At 41.3% G+C, this 15,982-nt stretch overlaps 1 protein-coding gene across 1 annotated transcript in view; it reads left to right on the top strand.

Moving 5' to 3' along the window:
- The first annotated feature begins 529 nt into the window (after positions 1–529).
- The window catches only part of ADAMTS19 (ADAM metallopeptidase with thrombospondin type 1 motif 19), a 156,661-nt gene continuing 141,208 nt past the window's right edge, over positions 530–15,982 (top strand). The window contains exons 1-2 of the mRNA XM_075726524.1: positions 530–608; positions 1,613–2,223. Coding sequence (XP_075582639.1) covers positions 530–608; positions 1,613–2,223 — 690 coding nt within the window. The remainder of the gene's footprint in view (positions 609–1,612; positions 2,224–15,982) is intronic.

Raw genomic sequence — 15,982 nt, 5'->3', positions numbered from 1 at the left:
GGGGGGGGGGGGGGGGGGAAGGAAAGGAAGGGGGGGGGCCGCGCCGGGTGCCCGCCCGGGCGGGGCGGGGCGGGGCCGGGACGGGGCCGGACGGGACGGGGCCCGGCGCGTCCCGCCCCGTGGGGGCGAAGCGGCGGGCGGGGGCAGCGCGGTCGCCGCCGCCGCCGGGGCGCAGCTGCCCGCCCGCCGCCGGGCGCTGTGTGCGCGCACGGGCCGCGCTCCTGCCTGCCTGCGCCCACACACGCAGGCACACAGCCAGAGGCACAGGCACACACAGGCAGAGGCACAGGCAGAGGCACAGGCAGAGGCGCACGCACGCCCCCGCGCCCCCGCCCGCCGCGCACCCAGCGCTGCCGGTGCTGCCCGCCCGCCCCGCCGGGACGCCCGCTTGGCGCTCGCCCGCGGTCTCTCGGCGGGCGCCCAGGTGGCCGCGCTCCGCGGCGCTCCCCGCCCGGCCCGGCCCGGCCCGGCTCGGCGCGGCCCTCCCTGTCCCGCCCGCCGGCGTCCCGCGGGCGCGGAGCCGGTGGGGATGGGCGGGAGGATGCGGCTGAGCCGCGTCTGCTGCGTTTTCTACCAGCTGTGCGTGCTGTCAAGCGGGCTCGCCGCAGGTAAGTGCGCGCCTTCCGCGGGACGGGGCCGAGCGTCGCGGCGGCCTCCCTGCCCCGCCGGCTGCCGGCAGCCGATGCCTGCCCCTCGCTGAGCGCCTGAGCGGCAGTGCCCGGCCCCTGCACCCGACGGGCGGCCAGAGAACGTCGCCTCCGCTGCTGTGAGGGTGCGTTGCGACGCGCTCCTCCGTACCGGTTTTCGTACGCAGCCCTGTCACCTCAGCAGTGCTACTGCTGGAGCGTGGAGGATGAGTGGGTGCATAAACCCGGCTTCTCTCTCAGGCTCTTGGAGGTTGTGTGTACTCATATGTTTATAAACATAATGCTGGTGTGCTGGGAATTTTGCTTAAATTCTGATACGGCGTATGCAACACGCAGGCATCGCACACCAGCAGTTACAATTCAGTTTCATTATAACGGTGACACAGCATGCGCATACCTCTGCCACTTGTACGCGCACTCGCGAACGTGTGGCCAATGGGGGGTGTGTGCATTTGGCCGCACTTCTGAAATCATAGCGGGTGCTGCAAAACACGCTGAGAACCAAGGTTGAAATTTTCACATTTTTTTTGTTCGGGGTTTCCCTGCCAAAGTACCAATTTTTTCTTAGCCGTACGAAAAAGTTGCCACTTCGTCTAAATGATGAAAGGCTTGTGCAGCTCTCCTTGGGTGGAGGTGGCGGTCATGAAGGAGAGCATCCCCAGCTACTGGTACAAACACAACTTCTGCCCAGCTTGAGCTCCAGCTCCCTCTTGGTGTTGACCAGGACCGTGGTGGGTCCCAGACCCCCGAACAGGCACAGAGACATCTAGTGGCTGGCCCCTCTGCCTTGTGAAAGGACAGGATGAAAGGGCCAAATGGACCCCACTGTATTTTGGGTGGCATGCTTGGTAGGCTGGGAGCCTGAGGGAGCGTGTTGTGGGGGGTACAGGGTAGGTTTCTGGCAGGCGCTGTGGTGTGCTGCTGGGTGCTCCACTCACTTAAAGCATCTGCTGGCCTTCCCACAGGTCTCCATGCTTCAGAAGAAACTGAGGAGTGGGAGATCGTCTTCCCCGCGCTGTGGAGCAGGGGCCAGCAGGAGCCGGCGGGTGGCAGCGGTGGTGGTGGGGGCTGCAGCGCTGACCCCAGCTGTGGGAACCGGAGCAGCACCCTCAGTGCTCCTGTCACACCTAGCCCGGTGGCCGGCAGTTCCCGGGAGGTGCGCTCAGTCTCCTCCTCGGTGGAGGGGCAGGCGCAGGCTGTGGGGGAGGCGGCAGAGGAGGAGGACACTGAGGATGAGTATGAATCTCAGGAGTTTTACCACTGGTCCCCCCTGCCCCAGGGGTCTGGTGCTGCCTCTCAGTTGCCACCACCACCATCCCCCCCGCCACCACCTCCAGCAGAGGACGGAGATGAGGTGCTGCTGAGGATCCCGGCTTTTGCTCGGGAGCTCTACCTGCTGCTCAAGAGGGACAGCCGCTTCCTGGCTCCTGGCTTTGCTGTGGAGGAGCGACTCGGGGGTGACGGCAAAAGCCCACCCGGTGCTGCACAGTCGCAACCTGAGAGAGCTTGTTACTACAGTGGTGCTGTCCTCCGCTACCCGGGCTCCTTCGCCTCCTTCAGTACCTGTGGTGGATTGGTAAGATGACCTTGCATGCAGGGGTAGCACCAAGGTCTCCATCCAAGTGTCAGCTTCATCTGCTGCTTTTCAGTCCCATCCCTTTCCTGAGGCTGTCTTTCTTTCATATCCTCTTGGGTCCTACCTCTGTACTCACTTTTAACCATTTTGCCATTCATACTTCTATTATCCCACTCATAATTTTTTCTCAAATACTACTTCTGCCTTTATCCTGTAAAGTTTTGATGTTCTTTGTCCCATTTCCAGATAGGCTTTTGTCTCTCAGTCCCATACCTTTCTCTTTTTGGATCTCATTATTATTATTACGCCATTCTTTCTTCAACTTTTCTCATCTCCATCCCTAATTTTATCTTGGTCTTCAGTGTGTACTTGTAATTAGTTACTTCCGTGCTCACTCTCCTTCCTTTTCCCTCTATCATCATCTCTCCTCCAGTCCATCTGCAATCCATTTGTTTTTCATTCCCATCCTACATTCTCAAGTTCTCATCTGTGTTATCTTCCTTATCTTCTCAGTTTTCAGACTGTTCTGTCTTTCAGACTGTTCTACCAATATTTTACATCTGTGTTCTCATTTTCATTATTCCTTTTCTTTCATTCCTGTCATCCCTTTGGCCTTTTTTCTCTACCTCACAACTTCCCACATGTGGTACCTGTAGTTACTTGGATTTGGGACTCCACACCCTTCTTTCCTTTCAGTTCCTCCATAGAAGTACACAATGAGTATGTTCTCAGCAGAAATGTTAATACAGTCAGACCTTTTGAATGATTATTACTTCTGTGGCATACCTCCCTTATTTAAGACAAATTTCACCTGCTATAATTTCTGTTGGATCAGTCACGATTTTTACCAGATAAAGACCAGAATTGGGCACACTGACAACAGCAGTGGTGATCCAGTGAGCTGCAATCCCAAGATACCTGGGGGTGGATGGAAAGAGTAGAAAGCAGCTGGGATGATGTAAAATGCTGGCAGGATTTAAAACAAAAACTGCTATTCTTACTGCTATTATTCTCATTTTGGACCTTTATATAGCATCATAAATGCACACGCCTGCAGCACTTTACAGAATATAGAATACAAACAGTAATGGCGCTAGGGAGAGTTAACATCATCATGACCCTGGATTTTTTGGGTGGCTAGATGGGTGTAAGTCGCCACAATCACATGATAGATGTTTTCTTGTATTTCTTTCCAAATCTGAGCATCTAACTTGTTCCATTGTTGATTCATGAAGATATGCCTGCCTGGTTTTTATTTGCATGGTCATGAAGTGAAACCAGGTAAAATGTGGAAATTTTGACTGCTTATTCATTTGCCTGTTTGGACTTATTCAAAAGTCAAAACCCAAACATAGGAACATAGGTGGATTGACACCAAATAAAATATTTGCCTGCACTCCTGCAAAGTGAAGCCGCCAAGTTTCACACAACTCTAAGTGGTTGGCATCTAATTATTGACATTTTGTCAGATTTTCCAAAGCATGGTAGCAGAATTAATTGTCGAGAAAAATATTGAAAGTCAACTGAAGGTGGTTTGAAAGCAACCAGGTAAAGGATTTTTATGTTCTGGAAAAGCATTTGACTTCTGTACCCTCTTGTTAGAATTTTACTTACTTTTACATAGAGTATGGGTAAAATTAGGTTAGAGCAACTCTTTGCAAAGAAATTGGTAGAGATAATTATCACAAATGTCTGCTCAAAAGTGATGTACATCATTGCATATCTGTAATTCCTTTGACTTGATTTATAAATTGAAATTCAATGTTTAAGTAGACCCCAGTTCCCTAGGAGGCCCATTAGTAATTTTTGATTCAGTCAGACTCTTCCTAGGAGTACCAGTTTACTCCTGGCCTACTGGCTGTCTAAGCATGCATGTGCCCAGATCACGTTCCCCATTCAGAAGGCTGCAGCTGAAATACAAACTATTCTATGTATCTCAAATAAAATTGGAAACTGTTGTTGATGTTGACTGGTGGTGTCATGATCCTCAACTGCATAGTCTTGTTTGCAGTGAAATAGTTAAGCAGCTGTTCTTCCTGTGAGCGTTGCCGCATCAGGCACATAGTTAAAAAAAATTGCACAGTGCTATTATGTCAAAGTTGTCATAACAAATCTTAAGTTATTTGTCATTCTTTATTCAGTCATTGCTTGGGCTCTATTACATATATAAGTTCCTCTGTTTCCAAGAGTCTTGAAAAAACATCATACATACATTGCATATTCCACCATTTCCTCTAGGCCTTGCCCTGCAAAAAGAGCCAAGCAATATTTCAAACTACATTTTCTCTTTTAAGATGTAAAAATCCATTAAAATGTGAGCCTACAAATAGTTTATTGTAGTTACCTCAATTACAATTTATTTTTTCATTTTAAATATAAAGACATTTCAGAGAAAATACGGTATGAATGTCTTAGATATACTCTCATTTCAAAGTCTTGCAGACTTTGGGTTAGGATTACTAGGCTGCATACACTTTGGAAAGCCAAACAAGTGGGCTGTAAGTCCCTTAATGTGCAGCTTAGATTCCACTCAGCAATTTTTCTTTGCAGTGTGAAATACAGCATCTCTGTCTAACAGCAAAGCTTCCATCATTCTGCTCGTTCGATAGTAGCCTTTTAGTGAATCTCTTTATTCACTGAGGAAAGTAACTGTAGTCTGACAGACAACAGTGATTTTGCCACACAGGAGGAAGGGTGAAGTAATATAAAGGCCAAGAGAAAAGCTTGGCTATTATGTGCAGGGGAGGGTCATACATGGCAGTACAGATGTGTGGCTGATGCTGTAGCACTACTTTTGTGAAAAGAAACTGGACCTTCAGTAAAATGAAAAAAAGGCCTTGCATGAAATTGTTGTGCCATCCAAGTTAGGATGTTGGTGTTGGTGCCAACTTCTCAAGGCATGGAGACACTTGACATGCCAGTGACATTCATGAAGTTGAAAAAATGCCTATGTAGAAGTCTTAACTGCTCCTTCTGTAGGCAGGAAGACAGAAGAATGTTGTTGCAGATGTTAGGCACCTTATCCCCTTGAAGTGGGATTTAGATGCTTTTCAAGTAGTTCACTAGTTGCAGTTGGGTAAAACATGTAATGTACAGCACAATATTAAAGCTCCCCCCTATTTCTTACTTTGCAGTTCTTGTAGAGCTTCAGTAGTGTGCTTTTTCTTGAGCTGTTTGTCAAAAGCAACTATGGAGGGGTGATAATAATGGGGTTCATAACATACCATGTTAATCATGAGAATATACAAGTGAAAAATGAGAGCTGTACTCCCAGATAATTACTAACCAAATTCGGACGGCCAGCATTGACTTCATTTGGCAATCTCTCTCAACAAATGAAGGAAAAACAACTCAGTGGGTATTTTCTAATCAAACTGGAGATACGCACGGACTGTCTAGAAACTCCATCACCGTGACCTTGGTGTAATCTCAGAGCTCACATGATCAGTGGTGACAGCCCTATGCAACTCCTTGGTAAAACACTTGTGGATTCTTACATCCTTTTGTACTTCTATGGGATTGGCTCAGAGTATGCTTTGGGATTCTGCACTGGTGCTGTGTGAAGATTAATAAGGAGAGGTTTCCAAGAATTCTCCATCTGTATGCTGACTGCCTACTTGTTGTTCATCGTTAGACAAATACCAGAATGTAAGCAGTCCTCCTGATGCCAGTGAGACTGCTCTTCTGAAAGTGATGAATTGCAGAGCTGGACCATTAATTATTTAAATGTTCATTTCTACTACTTGCTTGTGTTTTGCCATAGTATTTGAAATAAGAAAAAAAAGCATGTCAAATGTTGTTAAACAGTTTTATTTGTAACTGGTAATATATATAACTTACAACTGGTAGTTCTTTTAGAGCATACTGTAGGAGAAACTTACTGTGGACCTAAAATTAAGAAATCTGGCTACTGGTTCTTTACCAACGATATGCTCTGCTGCTAGCATGGAAGTTGAAGCAGTCTTACTGCATTTCCCCAAAGAGAACTGTAAACATGGCAAAAGCGTGCTTTATCCCTGACACCTTTCATTTCAGAAAGAGAGGCATTTAATGTCATTTTTTCTCAGCACTGAATTGCTAAGGTAGTACTCTATGGCTATGTGGTGACAGGCAGGGGTTTTCCCAATGTTTCTTCTTCTTTTTCTTTTTACCTGAAGTAGTCTGCAATAAATAGAGAACAGCTAGGTAGAGAAAGGATTTGAATGTCTTCTTATAACTAAAGCAATGGGATATGTTTAGACAGTTTGGAAGTGCAAACAGGAGCAAATGTATACACAGAGGATGGACGGGAGAATGCAGCTCCATACAGCTATGCTGTTCATCGCAGCACTTAGCAGGTTGTCTAATAGAACATGTGTGGAGGTCTGCCCAAACAGACAGCATTGCCAGCTGGGTTAATTTATTGGAGAGAAGCTTTGAAATTTGTCTGTGTGGTTCTGTATTTTTACTGGATCTTAGGAATGTGAAATCATCAATGGCATATTTATAGTTCTCTAAATCCCTGGAGAGTCAGTGTCGAATATGATTTGCAATGAAAATTAACGTGCATCCCAGTGACTTTGGTGGGAACAAGTCCTAACACATCTCCAATCCAATCCAGGGAAGAGCTCTCTCTAGAGAAGTGTATGGTGCTTTTATTAGGCCTCATTGCCCTTAACAGGCTGGTATTTAAAAATCTGATCAATAATTTATAGACAAGTAGTCACAGATTTACTCCAGCTGTTATACATACATAAAAACATACATACATACATACTATCCAGAGCAATGCTGCCAGTATCAGCAAAAGAATGGATGTCGGTAGTTCTGTGTCGTGCAGAGATGTGCCAAATATCATTGGACAACAACATTTAAAGAAATACTTCTGATGGTAACATCCTACTTTTACAAGAAAACTGAAAGAAATTAGGATGTGAAAAAAAGTATGTGCCTTCTTTGGCTCCTGGAATGCTTGTATGGTACTTCAGTAAGATTTGAAAAAAAACGGAATCACCTTTACAGGAAATGTATGATTTTTTTTATTTCTTAGACAAACTGTGTTTTGAAGATTAGTGCTGTTAAGTAATAGTGAGGGAATTACACATGATGGATTCAAAGATTTTAGATTTTTTAGGATATTCTAAATTCACATGACCCTTAAATTCAGGACACATAATAGAGCTTCTACAAAACTGGAATGTTTTATTTTGTACCTGTCCATCAAGGATAGTCTGACTTTGCAGGTTGTCTCAGAACAAGCAGAATGAAATCGTAGTAGAACAATAGTAATAAAATTTTAAAAAAAAAATCTGTATTCCTAAAATTCTGCACACAGGCACTGTTGAGGGTAGGATTCAGCCTGAGAAATGCCTGAATCCTTGTTTTGACATCTCTCCTCCTAGAGAAGGATTTTAACCACAGTGTTTCAACATTTTTATATGGGAAAACTCCCAGTGAATACAGTTCTTAGTTACACTTCCTAGTGATTCCTGCAATGAGAGCAGTGTCTGACATGGCACGTATACTTGAATTTTTGGACAGCTTGGACAGTTTTGGAGAGCTGTACTGAGCTTCTGGCTTTTGGTTGTATGCTTCTTTTAGTGGCAGTGCAGTACTTGGTTAACCTGCTGCAACTCCTTTCCTGGCACAGGGTCAGACTGATTGGGAATGCACAGATTGTTTGCATTGGGTGTGAGTAGTGACCCTGACATTTGCTGTGCAGTGCACATGCAAGGTAAATCCTTGCTTTTGTGAGCATTCCTGCTTTTGTGGGGCTCTTGGAGCAGGTGGTCAGGAGCAACTCATGGGCTTCATAAATTTCCCTGGCGAGCTGTGCTGTTACAGGTTGTGAGCTCCTAGTGTAAGACCTTTAAGACTTCTCCCTTGCTTCGATCAAGCGGGAGAGCGACTACCCTATTATACATCCTGGACCATACGGTACCAACATACAAGCTTGAATGGGTTAAATACCAAGCCTCTTGTCAACCAAAAATAGTACCCCTGCCTCCCCACTTCAGTGATGTTGCAGTTACACATCAGTATTGAGTAACTTCCACACCAGATGCTTTTCCAAAAGAAATTGGAGACAATTACAGCTTCTTTTGTGCTGAGGGTAAGTGTTAGAAAACAGAGGTCACCAACAATTTTTCATAAAAGGGGGAAGAAAAAAGATCGTTAGCAATATTCATGGTCCATTTGATATATACAGGCTAAAGTTTGACATTGCAGAAGGAGGATTATAAAATTAAATAGGATTATCCTTACAGGCTGCCAGGATGAAATGAAGTACACGCTCCCTCCTATACACCCAGCTTCCTGGGATCTTTGAATGAAAGAGAGGACAAATACAAGTAGTACAATATGTGTTTAGATCCCCTCTTTTTAAAAGCTAGGGCTAACACAAGACGGAAAGATATGGGAAATCACAAGTGGGTTTTTTGGAGACTTTTTCAGTTACCTATCTAAACTCTTTATTTCGTAGTGCACAGCCTGCCTACTGTTGCATTTTGAGCTTATTGAAGAAATGAAACTTGCTGAGAGGGACAGAAATATGTGAAGGAGAGTACTCTGTGAGTATCCCTTACTGAGAGGTCACAGGTTCACCAAGTTTTATTTTGCTCGCTTTAACTTATGCCTTATTTGTGCTTTAAACATTTTTAAATGGGCAGTGTAAAATTTGTCATCAGTAGAAATAGGTGGGTGAGGTAGGGCATGAGTGGAATTGTTAGCCCTGAACAGAAAGCAGCTTTGCTCTGTTATGAAAGTGGGTTTCTTCGCAGAAAAAAACAGAAGCACCCCTGGGAAAATAGAGTGTTGGACTAAAATTTGGGCTTCCCACCTCTGCATAAGGTAGAAGAACCAATGAAATGTGGTGGTGCTCCTGCGAGAATACCCTTACTTTCAATGCATGTGTTTAATCTGAGCTGGGTTGTTCCTCCTGGATTTACATGGCAGTGGAACATGGGAGAGAGCAGGGCAGCCAGGGTTCTAGAAGTCTGGTCTCCAGCAAAACAACACAAGTTGTTTACATGAGGTTGCTTTGGCACGCTTAGGCAGAGGTGCGTCTTTCTCCAGCATAGGCTTATCTGATATTTTTGTTAATCTCTCTGTTATATTAAAACCTCTTCATTATAATCTCACTTTGAACTTCTAATGAAGCACAACTGAAAACACAGTAGAGAAGTGAGAGAAAATTAAAATCAAGAAAGTGACTGTGGCCAGCTGGAATAACCAGCATATATGTACAAGCAAAGCACTATTAACGAAGATTGCTTTATCACACCTGAACAGCAAACTAATTGCAAACAGAACAACTAAATATGGTTCGTTTCTATTTTTTTGTAAAGAAAAGGAGTACTGGAGATTATATCCCTTTAAATGTTTGATTAGTGTCATTGTGAACCATGAAACAACAAAGATCTATGTAAAGATAAAGGACTAAAAACTGTTTCTGTTTTTCTTCTCGAGCTCTGCTGCTGCAGTCTGTTGCTATTAATCTTTGCTTTTCTGAATGAAAAATCATTTGATTGAATTTTTGTTTTGTGTATCTGAGCGCTCTTGCTAATTGATAAGAAGTATAAGACTTCTAAACATAGGAACAGTAGTGTTAATGTAAAGCTGAAAGGTTTAGAAAATTAGTTTTGCTTTAGGCCGAGACTATGTTTCAACTGTAATGATGTCTGTTTCCTTTAATGTTCAACACTGTGGCATGGTATGCAAGATGTTGGGCCAAGATGCCTCAGACCATGTGGTAATGATTCCTTTCTCCTTCTAAGAGCTATCCTGTAATCATGTAATCACTCCATCTTGAGATAGGTTTGATTTGTGATTCCAATCCTGCTTATAATAGCCTGCTGTTCTCCTCAAGTACTTAGTTTCAGTACAAATACTTCCTTTGCAATATGTTTCCAAGCCATAATTAGAAATGAGAAATGTTATCTCTAGAGTAGCTTTATTTAAAAAAAATTGAGACTGTTGTGAATCACTTGAGATTTCTACCCATTGTAATTAATAATATAAAATTATCAAGGTTATTTTGCAAGATACAGAAGTGAGACAGTAAATCAGAAAAACTGGGTAAGTCCATTAATGAGTAAAGTTTTTGCATTAATTAAATTAGTAAAGTTTTGACCCCCTAATTTGAAAGTAACTGCTTTAAAAAGACAGAGCACTGAGCCTCTCCCAGTTACAACTATTAAGGTTAGTGAAATCAGCATTTTCTTCAAGTCTTTTGTCCCTGACTTTTATTTGTATCTCATGATATGTGCCGATTTTTTCTTCTGTATCAAATGAACCAGGATTTTTAAAAGAAAAAAACGTTCTCTGGGATGCAAGCCTTGTAATTTTATTTTAAAAGCACAGTTCTTTGTCTTTCTTTTTAAAAAGATTTCTTGGACCTGCAAGAATGGAGATTCTTTGTGGTAGTTAATGACAGATTGTGACGGGGAAAAATTAGGAACATCCATGATTTACTAAGATGTAATACCATAAAAATAGGGGAGCTGGGAAGCGGGGGGGAAACAGTACGAAGCATCAGGTACGAGAGTCATTGTGGGGTTGATGGTAGGTGAGGATATTCAAGGAGGAGTCTGTGAAAATTGATGGTCACGTAGAGGTAGCATGCAAATGATGCACATCTCTCTTTGCTACATGATAAAGAGAGCTACCAGGGTAGAAAGGGACAAGTCGAAGCCATTTGGATTTGGGGGAGAATGAGATGTTGGCAGAAGTTCTTCTGCAGAGTGTGTGGCTTTCCTTGGTTTGCTTGGGTCTCTCACTGATGACTTTAGGGACATAGCATGAGGGTTGGTTGGTTGCTCTTTGTTTAGCAGAAGCACCAATGTAATGGAAATAGCATGAAATATGCTGAGCACTTGCAAGTGTGTGTTATATTGCATATCCAGATGGTAGTTGGTCAAACTTTTATAAACCAATAGCCCAAAATATCTATGTTAGATTTAAAATCAGATGTACATCTGTTGTGCATTAGCAGTTCAGTTAACCTTTTATTGTTAACCTGTCATTGCCTGGACAATCTGGTCATCTTGGTTATTTCTATTGCTTCTAATAATGGCATAAATAAGCAAAGAAGCATTACTTGGAAGGGAAAGAATGAAGAACATTTCTAGTGTTAATTGTAGAAGAATGTATTTAGAATGATAAATCAATATCGTAACATTAGTTACTAATAATACATGCATCTGCACGTAAGTGAATAGAAGTAAAATTTTTTGGAAGCCTGTGCTGTGAATGTTTTTCTTGGGTCTACCAGTACTTCAGTCAGAATTATTTTCTGAATGAGTTTTGCATCCAAAAATGTAGAAATGTGCCCAAAACTGACTTGTGAAGTGATTTAGTTTCTGTGTGATTATCCTCCAACAATTGCATATGCTTGTTTTATGATCTCAGCTGGGCTACCTTAAGTTCTCATTAGATGTCAGAAGTTTAACTGGGTCAAGTCAGGTCAAGCTTATTTAGATAGCAGTATGTTAAGGAAAATACATATATTTCTGCAGGTGGTGTTAATTCAGCTGGGGACAACTTTTTATGGTTCAGTACAGAGTAAATGTCCTGTTACGTCCCTCTGGGCTTAAGGGGATGATGAGGGCATCCTGGGAGGAGTGCCCAAGTAATGGCTAGAGCCATTATAGTAATGCCATCTTTTATATAAAATGTTGGAACTGTGCTTCAGATGTGCTTAAACTTCTCAGTGCTCTTTTTGTCAGTGGGAGCACTGACTAGCCTGGTGATTGTAACCTTGAAAACTCAGGTGTAACTCGGCTTCAAGGCTTCTTGTATGAAGTGCTTTGCTTTTCTTCTGAAGATGGGAGATGGGAAAAAAAAGGGGACATGATAAGGGGCAAAAAAAGCTGAATGCCTGTTATTCAGGGATGCAGCAGTGGGTGAAGGGTGAGTTCTTATGTACGTGCAGGGAACATAAAGCCAGGTTTGTACACATACTCTCAGGACTTAATATTTAACTGTGGTCTTGCTTAATTTGCTTTTTAAAAATACTCTCCAAGCATAAAGCTGTCTGGATCTATGCTTCTGTTGTAAGCGCTGCGTGGAACTCTTCTAACAGGCAATTTTTAAGTCTTCTGAGAGTTTACAAGATTGTAACAAGTTAGGGGCTGGGAAGTTGCCTAGGTGACTTTATGCCTAGATAGATCCCCAATCTCATTTGTCCCGCTATGACATAAATGGCCCTCACCCCAAATATTTATTAAGTAACATGTGAGGGAGTTAAAAATAGAAGAGGGTTTATAGACTAAAAGGGATACAATCATGCATATAAAAAACTTCATTTTCCAATTTCTGGCTGATAGTCCTAGCATGTTTCCCTTTTTCTGTCTGATCACCTGTTTCTTCTGTAGTAACCTATCTCAGGAAGCATAATAACAAAGATTTCTTCTGTGTCCATTTGGGGGTTTTTGCTTCTAACACTAAATTATTTGCATTGGAAATAATGGAAGGAAATAATTCCTTCCTTTTTTATTTCATTTTGGGTGATAAATCTTTTGCTTGTTTCATATAAGCAAATTTCCTTAAAAGCGACCAAACTGATGCTACTTGGTTCAAGATGCTAGTATCAAAACTCTATTTCTGCTTACCATTTGTATTCTTATGCACGTACAATCAAGCTCTCTAGCTTTTAAAAAAAGGAAAAAGGCCTTCTAAAATCTATTTTTTTCCTTTCAGTTAAAATAATAGTTCTTGAAAAATAATTAGATACTGTTCCTTCTTTTATGAGGGTAGCAGAACTTTAGTTTCTATGTGTAAGCAAACGTAAATTAATATTTTTTTCCCCAAAAAGGCGAAGGAGAATCTAGGCTTAGAAGTTAAAAGCAAAAAACTATACATCATTTGGAAAAAAAATTTAGATAACTAATATCAGTTAGGAGTGGAGTCATAGAAGTATATGACTTCTGTATATTTTTGCCTTTTTTAAGCAGTGTGAATCAAAAATGATAATAAATTGTAAGAGTTTCATTTATTTATCTTAAAGCCACCAGTTCTGGATTCATGTAATTCTAGATAGAGACATAAAAAAGCCTAAGCCTAACTTTATTTTATAGGTGGACTAACTTAATTTGTTGGATTCTAGTTCTATGCCCATAAATATATTTTCCTTTCTTGAATTACTGTTTTCCACAGTTAGTAGTTTTGGCAAATTGTAGATTTGAAATAAATGGAGTTTAATGGAATGTTGCTGTGAATTAAGTAGTCTTTGAATGCAGTTCAGCCCCTCTCAGAAGAAAACCAAAATAATGGAGTCGTGGATAGATATTTCAATAAGGATTAGCAGAGATTAAATTTCTCTATGGGCAATCATGGGTGGGTTTTGGAGCTGTGCCACACCCCTCTGTGGCTGCAATGAAAGCATATGGGTTTGGACAATGGTAGCTCATTGGTAGCTCATTGGTATGCACTATTTGAATGTTTTACATGGATGAATCAATTTAAACTTGGATCCCTTGTATTGGTCTTTTTGGTACTAGACTAGGTGTTTTATCTAATGTAGGTTACACACACAATTGCTGATATTTTCCATTTAAATCTCCTGCATGGGACTAAGTGTAGAATGCTTTCTGCTCATCCTTTGTGTACTATTACATTTTTGCCTGCATAAAATAGCTTTTCAGATTCTCATGGGATTAAATCCAGGCGTGCGCTAAAGAAATGGAGTTAATGCAGTTTCATTAGCTAAAGGTACAGCAGTAGCACTCCAAAAGAGTGGTTTTTAGTCTTACCACAAGAAGTGCTGAAGTTACTCATGTAACACCAAAATGCTGTAAAGAAACACATCTTTACAAGCACTGAGTCTTTAATTGCAAGGATTTTTTCCATAGGTGATATGTTTCCATAGGTCCTGCTTTTTCTAGGACTAGTCATGTTTAGTTATGCAAAGGGACTTTCTAATACAATAATAATAATTACTGTAATGTTGTATAATAAATGAAATACAATAAATGAACCAGTTCATTGTAAAGAATTTTGAACTTAAGTTTTATGGAATAGAGTTTTTTAAATCCTGGCATACTTTAGAGAAGCTGTTATTTTATTATTCTGGAAAGGTGATATGATGGGGGTTGTGATTTTTTTTTTTTTTAAATAGTAAATCAGTGGTGGTGTTCCATTTAATATAGCACATAATTGATGAGCAAAACCAAGTGATTATTAACATTATGCATCACTCAGTTATGACAACATGATAGACATAATTTACAGGTTAGGTGGCTGTTTTAAAAATGGATTTTTATGCCAGTTCTGCTTTGAATTGTGAAAGTAAAGGGCTGTATCATGCTTGTTCAAGTATAATTGTATCTTGGTTTTCAGTTTGATAGTAGTTTATTTTATTGGTTTGTATTAGTTGTCTGTGGTTGGTTGAGCATGTTGCTCCAGCATACTTCTTGAAGCAAAATAAAATCAGGCTTTCCAGAACATTTCAGGCAGCAGACAAGAAGCATCTTTATTCATTAGTCAGTTGGTGCATGCACCAACAGTGGAGTTGAAGTCATACAACCACATAAAACATGTATTTAATGTATGAATGTGTAGGGGACAAAATGAAGATCTTTGTCCATGGGACTCAAGCATTTGATATCTTTGAATTTTTTCTTTTGGTTTATCAGCCCTGGTAGTTGGTTAATGCTTCCTTTTGTAATGGTAGTTACTTCCTTTAGTTCATTTGGAAACTGTGCTTGAATCATGGTCAGCTCTGATCACTGTGTTTCTATGAACCAAGCTGAAGGCACGGCCCTTGTGAGTTGCTCTGCTATTACTGTGTCTTCCAGCTTCATGAAACATAGGCCTGCATGAAAATGAGAATTCATAAAATAAAAAAGTCATTCACTGGCCCACATGAGGACAGATCAAAATATGAAACCTGAAGGCCAAAATGCTGGGAGACCGCTGAAAGAACTTCTTTAAGAAAAAAAAGGTTCTGATTGTAGTTGACCATTTAGAGCTGCAGGTACAGAAAGTTTATGTGTTCTCTCAGTAGAATAATAAATTCCATTTTAATAAAATTGATTTCTGATGAATAGAATTTTTTCATGCAAGTGAAGAGGAATAAGATAGGTGGCCAGTTCATTACTTTTGCACAGATGTTGCCGTCTAGTTTCCTTCTCTTTACTAGCTCTAGCTCCATTTATTAATTATTATTTTTAAATAAATTAATTTTGTAACATAAAGATATAGGCAGTGAATTTTTCTAGACACCATAAAATCAGAATCTTGATTATACAACATAACGTTACATTTACTATCATAGCACTACCATTGATGTAAATTGATATGAAATCAGATCTGGATCTGCTTAGGGTTTAGACAGAGAGGGTGGAATACTGCATCTTGCTTTATTGAGCATATATTGACCAGAGCAGACCGAGAGTTTTGAGGGCTGCATCCATGAAATGATTTTTGCATAACAACCACCTCATTTGTCTTCCTTTTTAACATTCTAAAATTGAGAAATTATCTTCTGATCTTAACTATAATATGGTTACCCTCTTACCATAATATCAGTGCTTGATCATAGGTGACATAAACACAGTCATTTTGAAAGAGACATAGGATGGTCTTTAGTGTCATTATTCTAAAAAAAATAGTACATACTTAATAGTAGGCAGGTTTCTGAGGAAAAGATACCTTTTTTAGTAATTCAGCTTACATCACTGGAATAAAAAGACAACATTTAAGGCTTTCTAGCCCTTCCTCAGAACTTCTGTTTCTTCTGTAATAGAAGCAAAACTACTTGAGAGATAAGAAAAATTCCAGA

This window comes from Pelecanus crispus, chromosome Z, assembly GCF_030463565.1.
Source record: "Pelecanus crispus isolate bPelCri1 chromosome Z, bPelCri1.pri, whole genome shotgun sequence".
In the NCBI taxonomy this organism is placed as follows: domain Eukaryota; kingdom Metazoa; phylum Chordata; class Aves; order Pelecaniformes; family Pelecanidae; genus Pelecanus; species Pelecanus crispus.
Note: the sequence above shows the minus strand (reverse complement) of the source record. Positions and strands in the feature narration are given on the sequence as shown.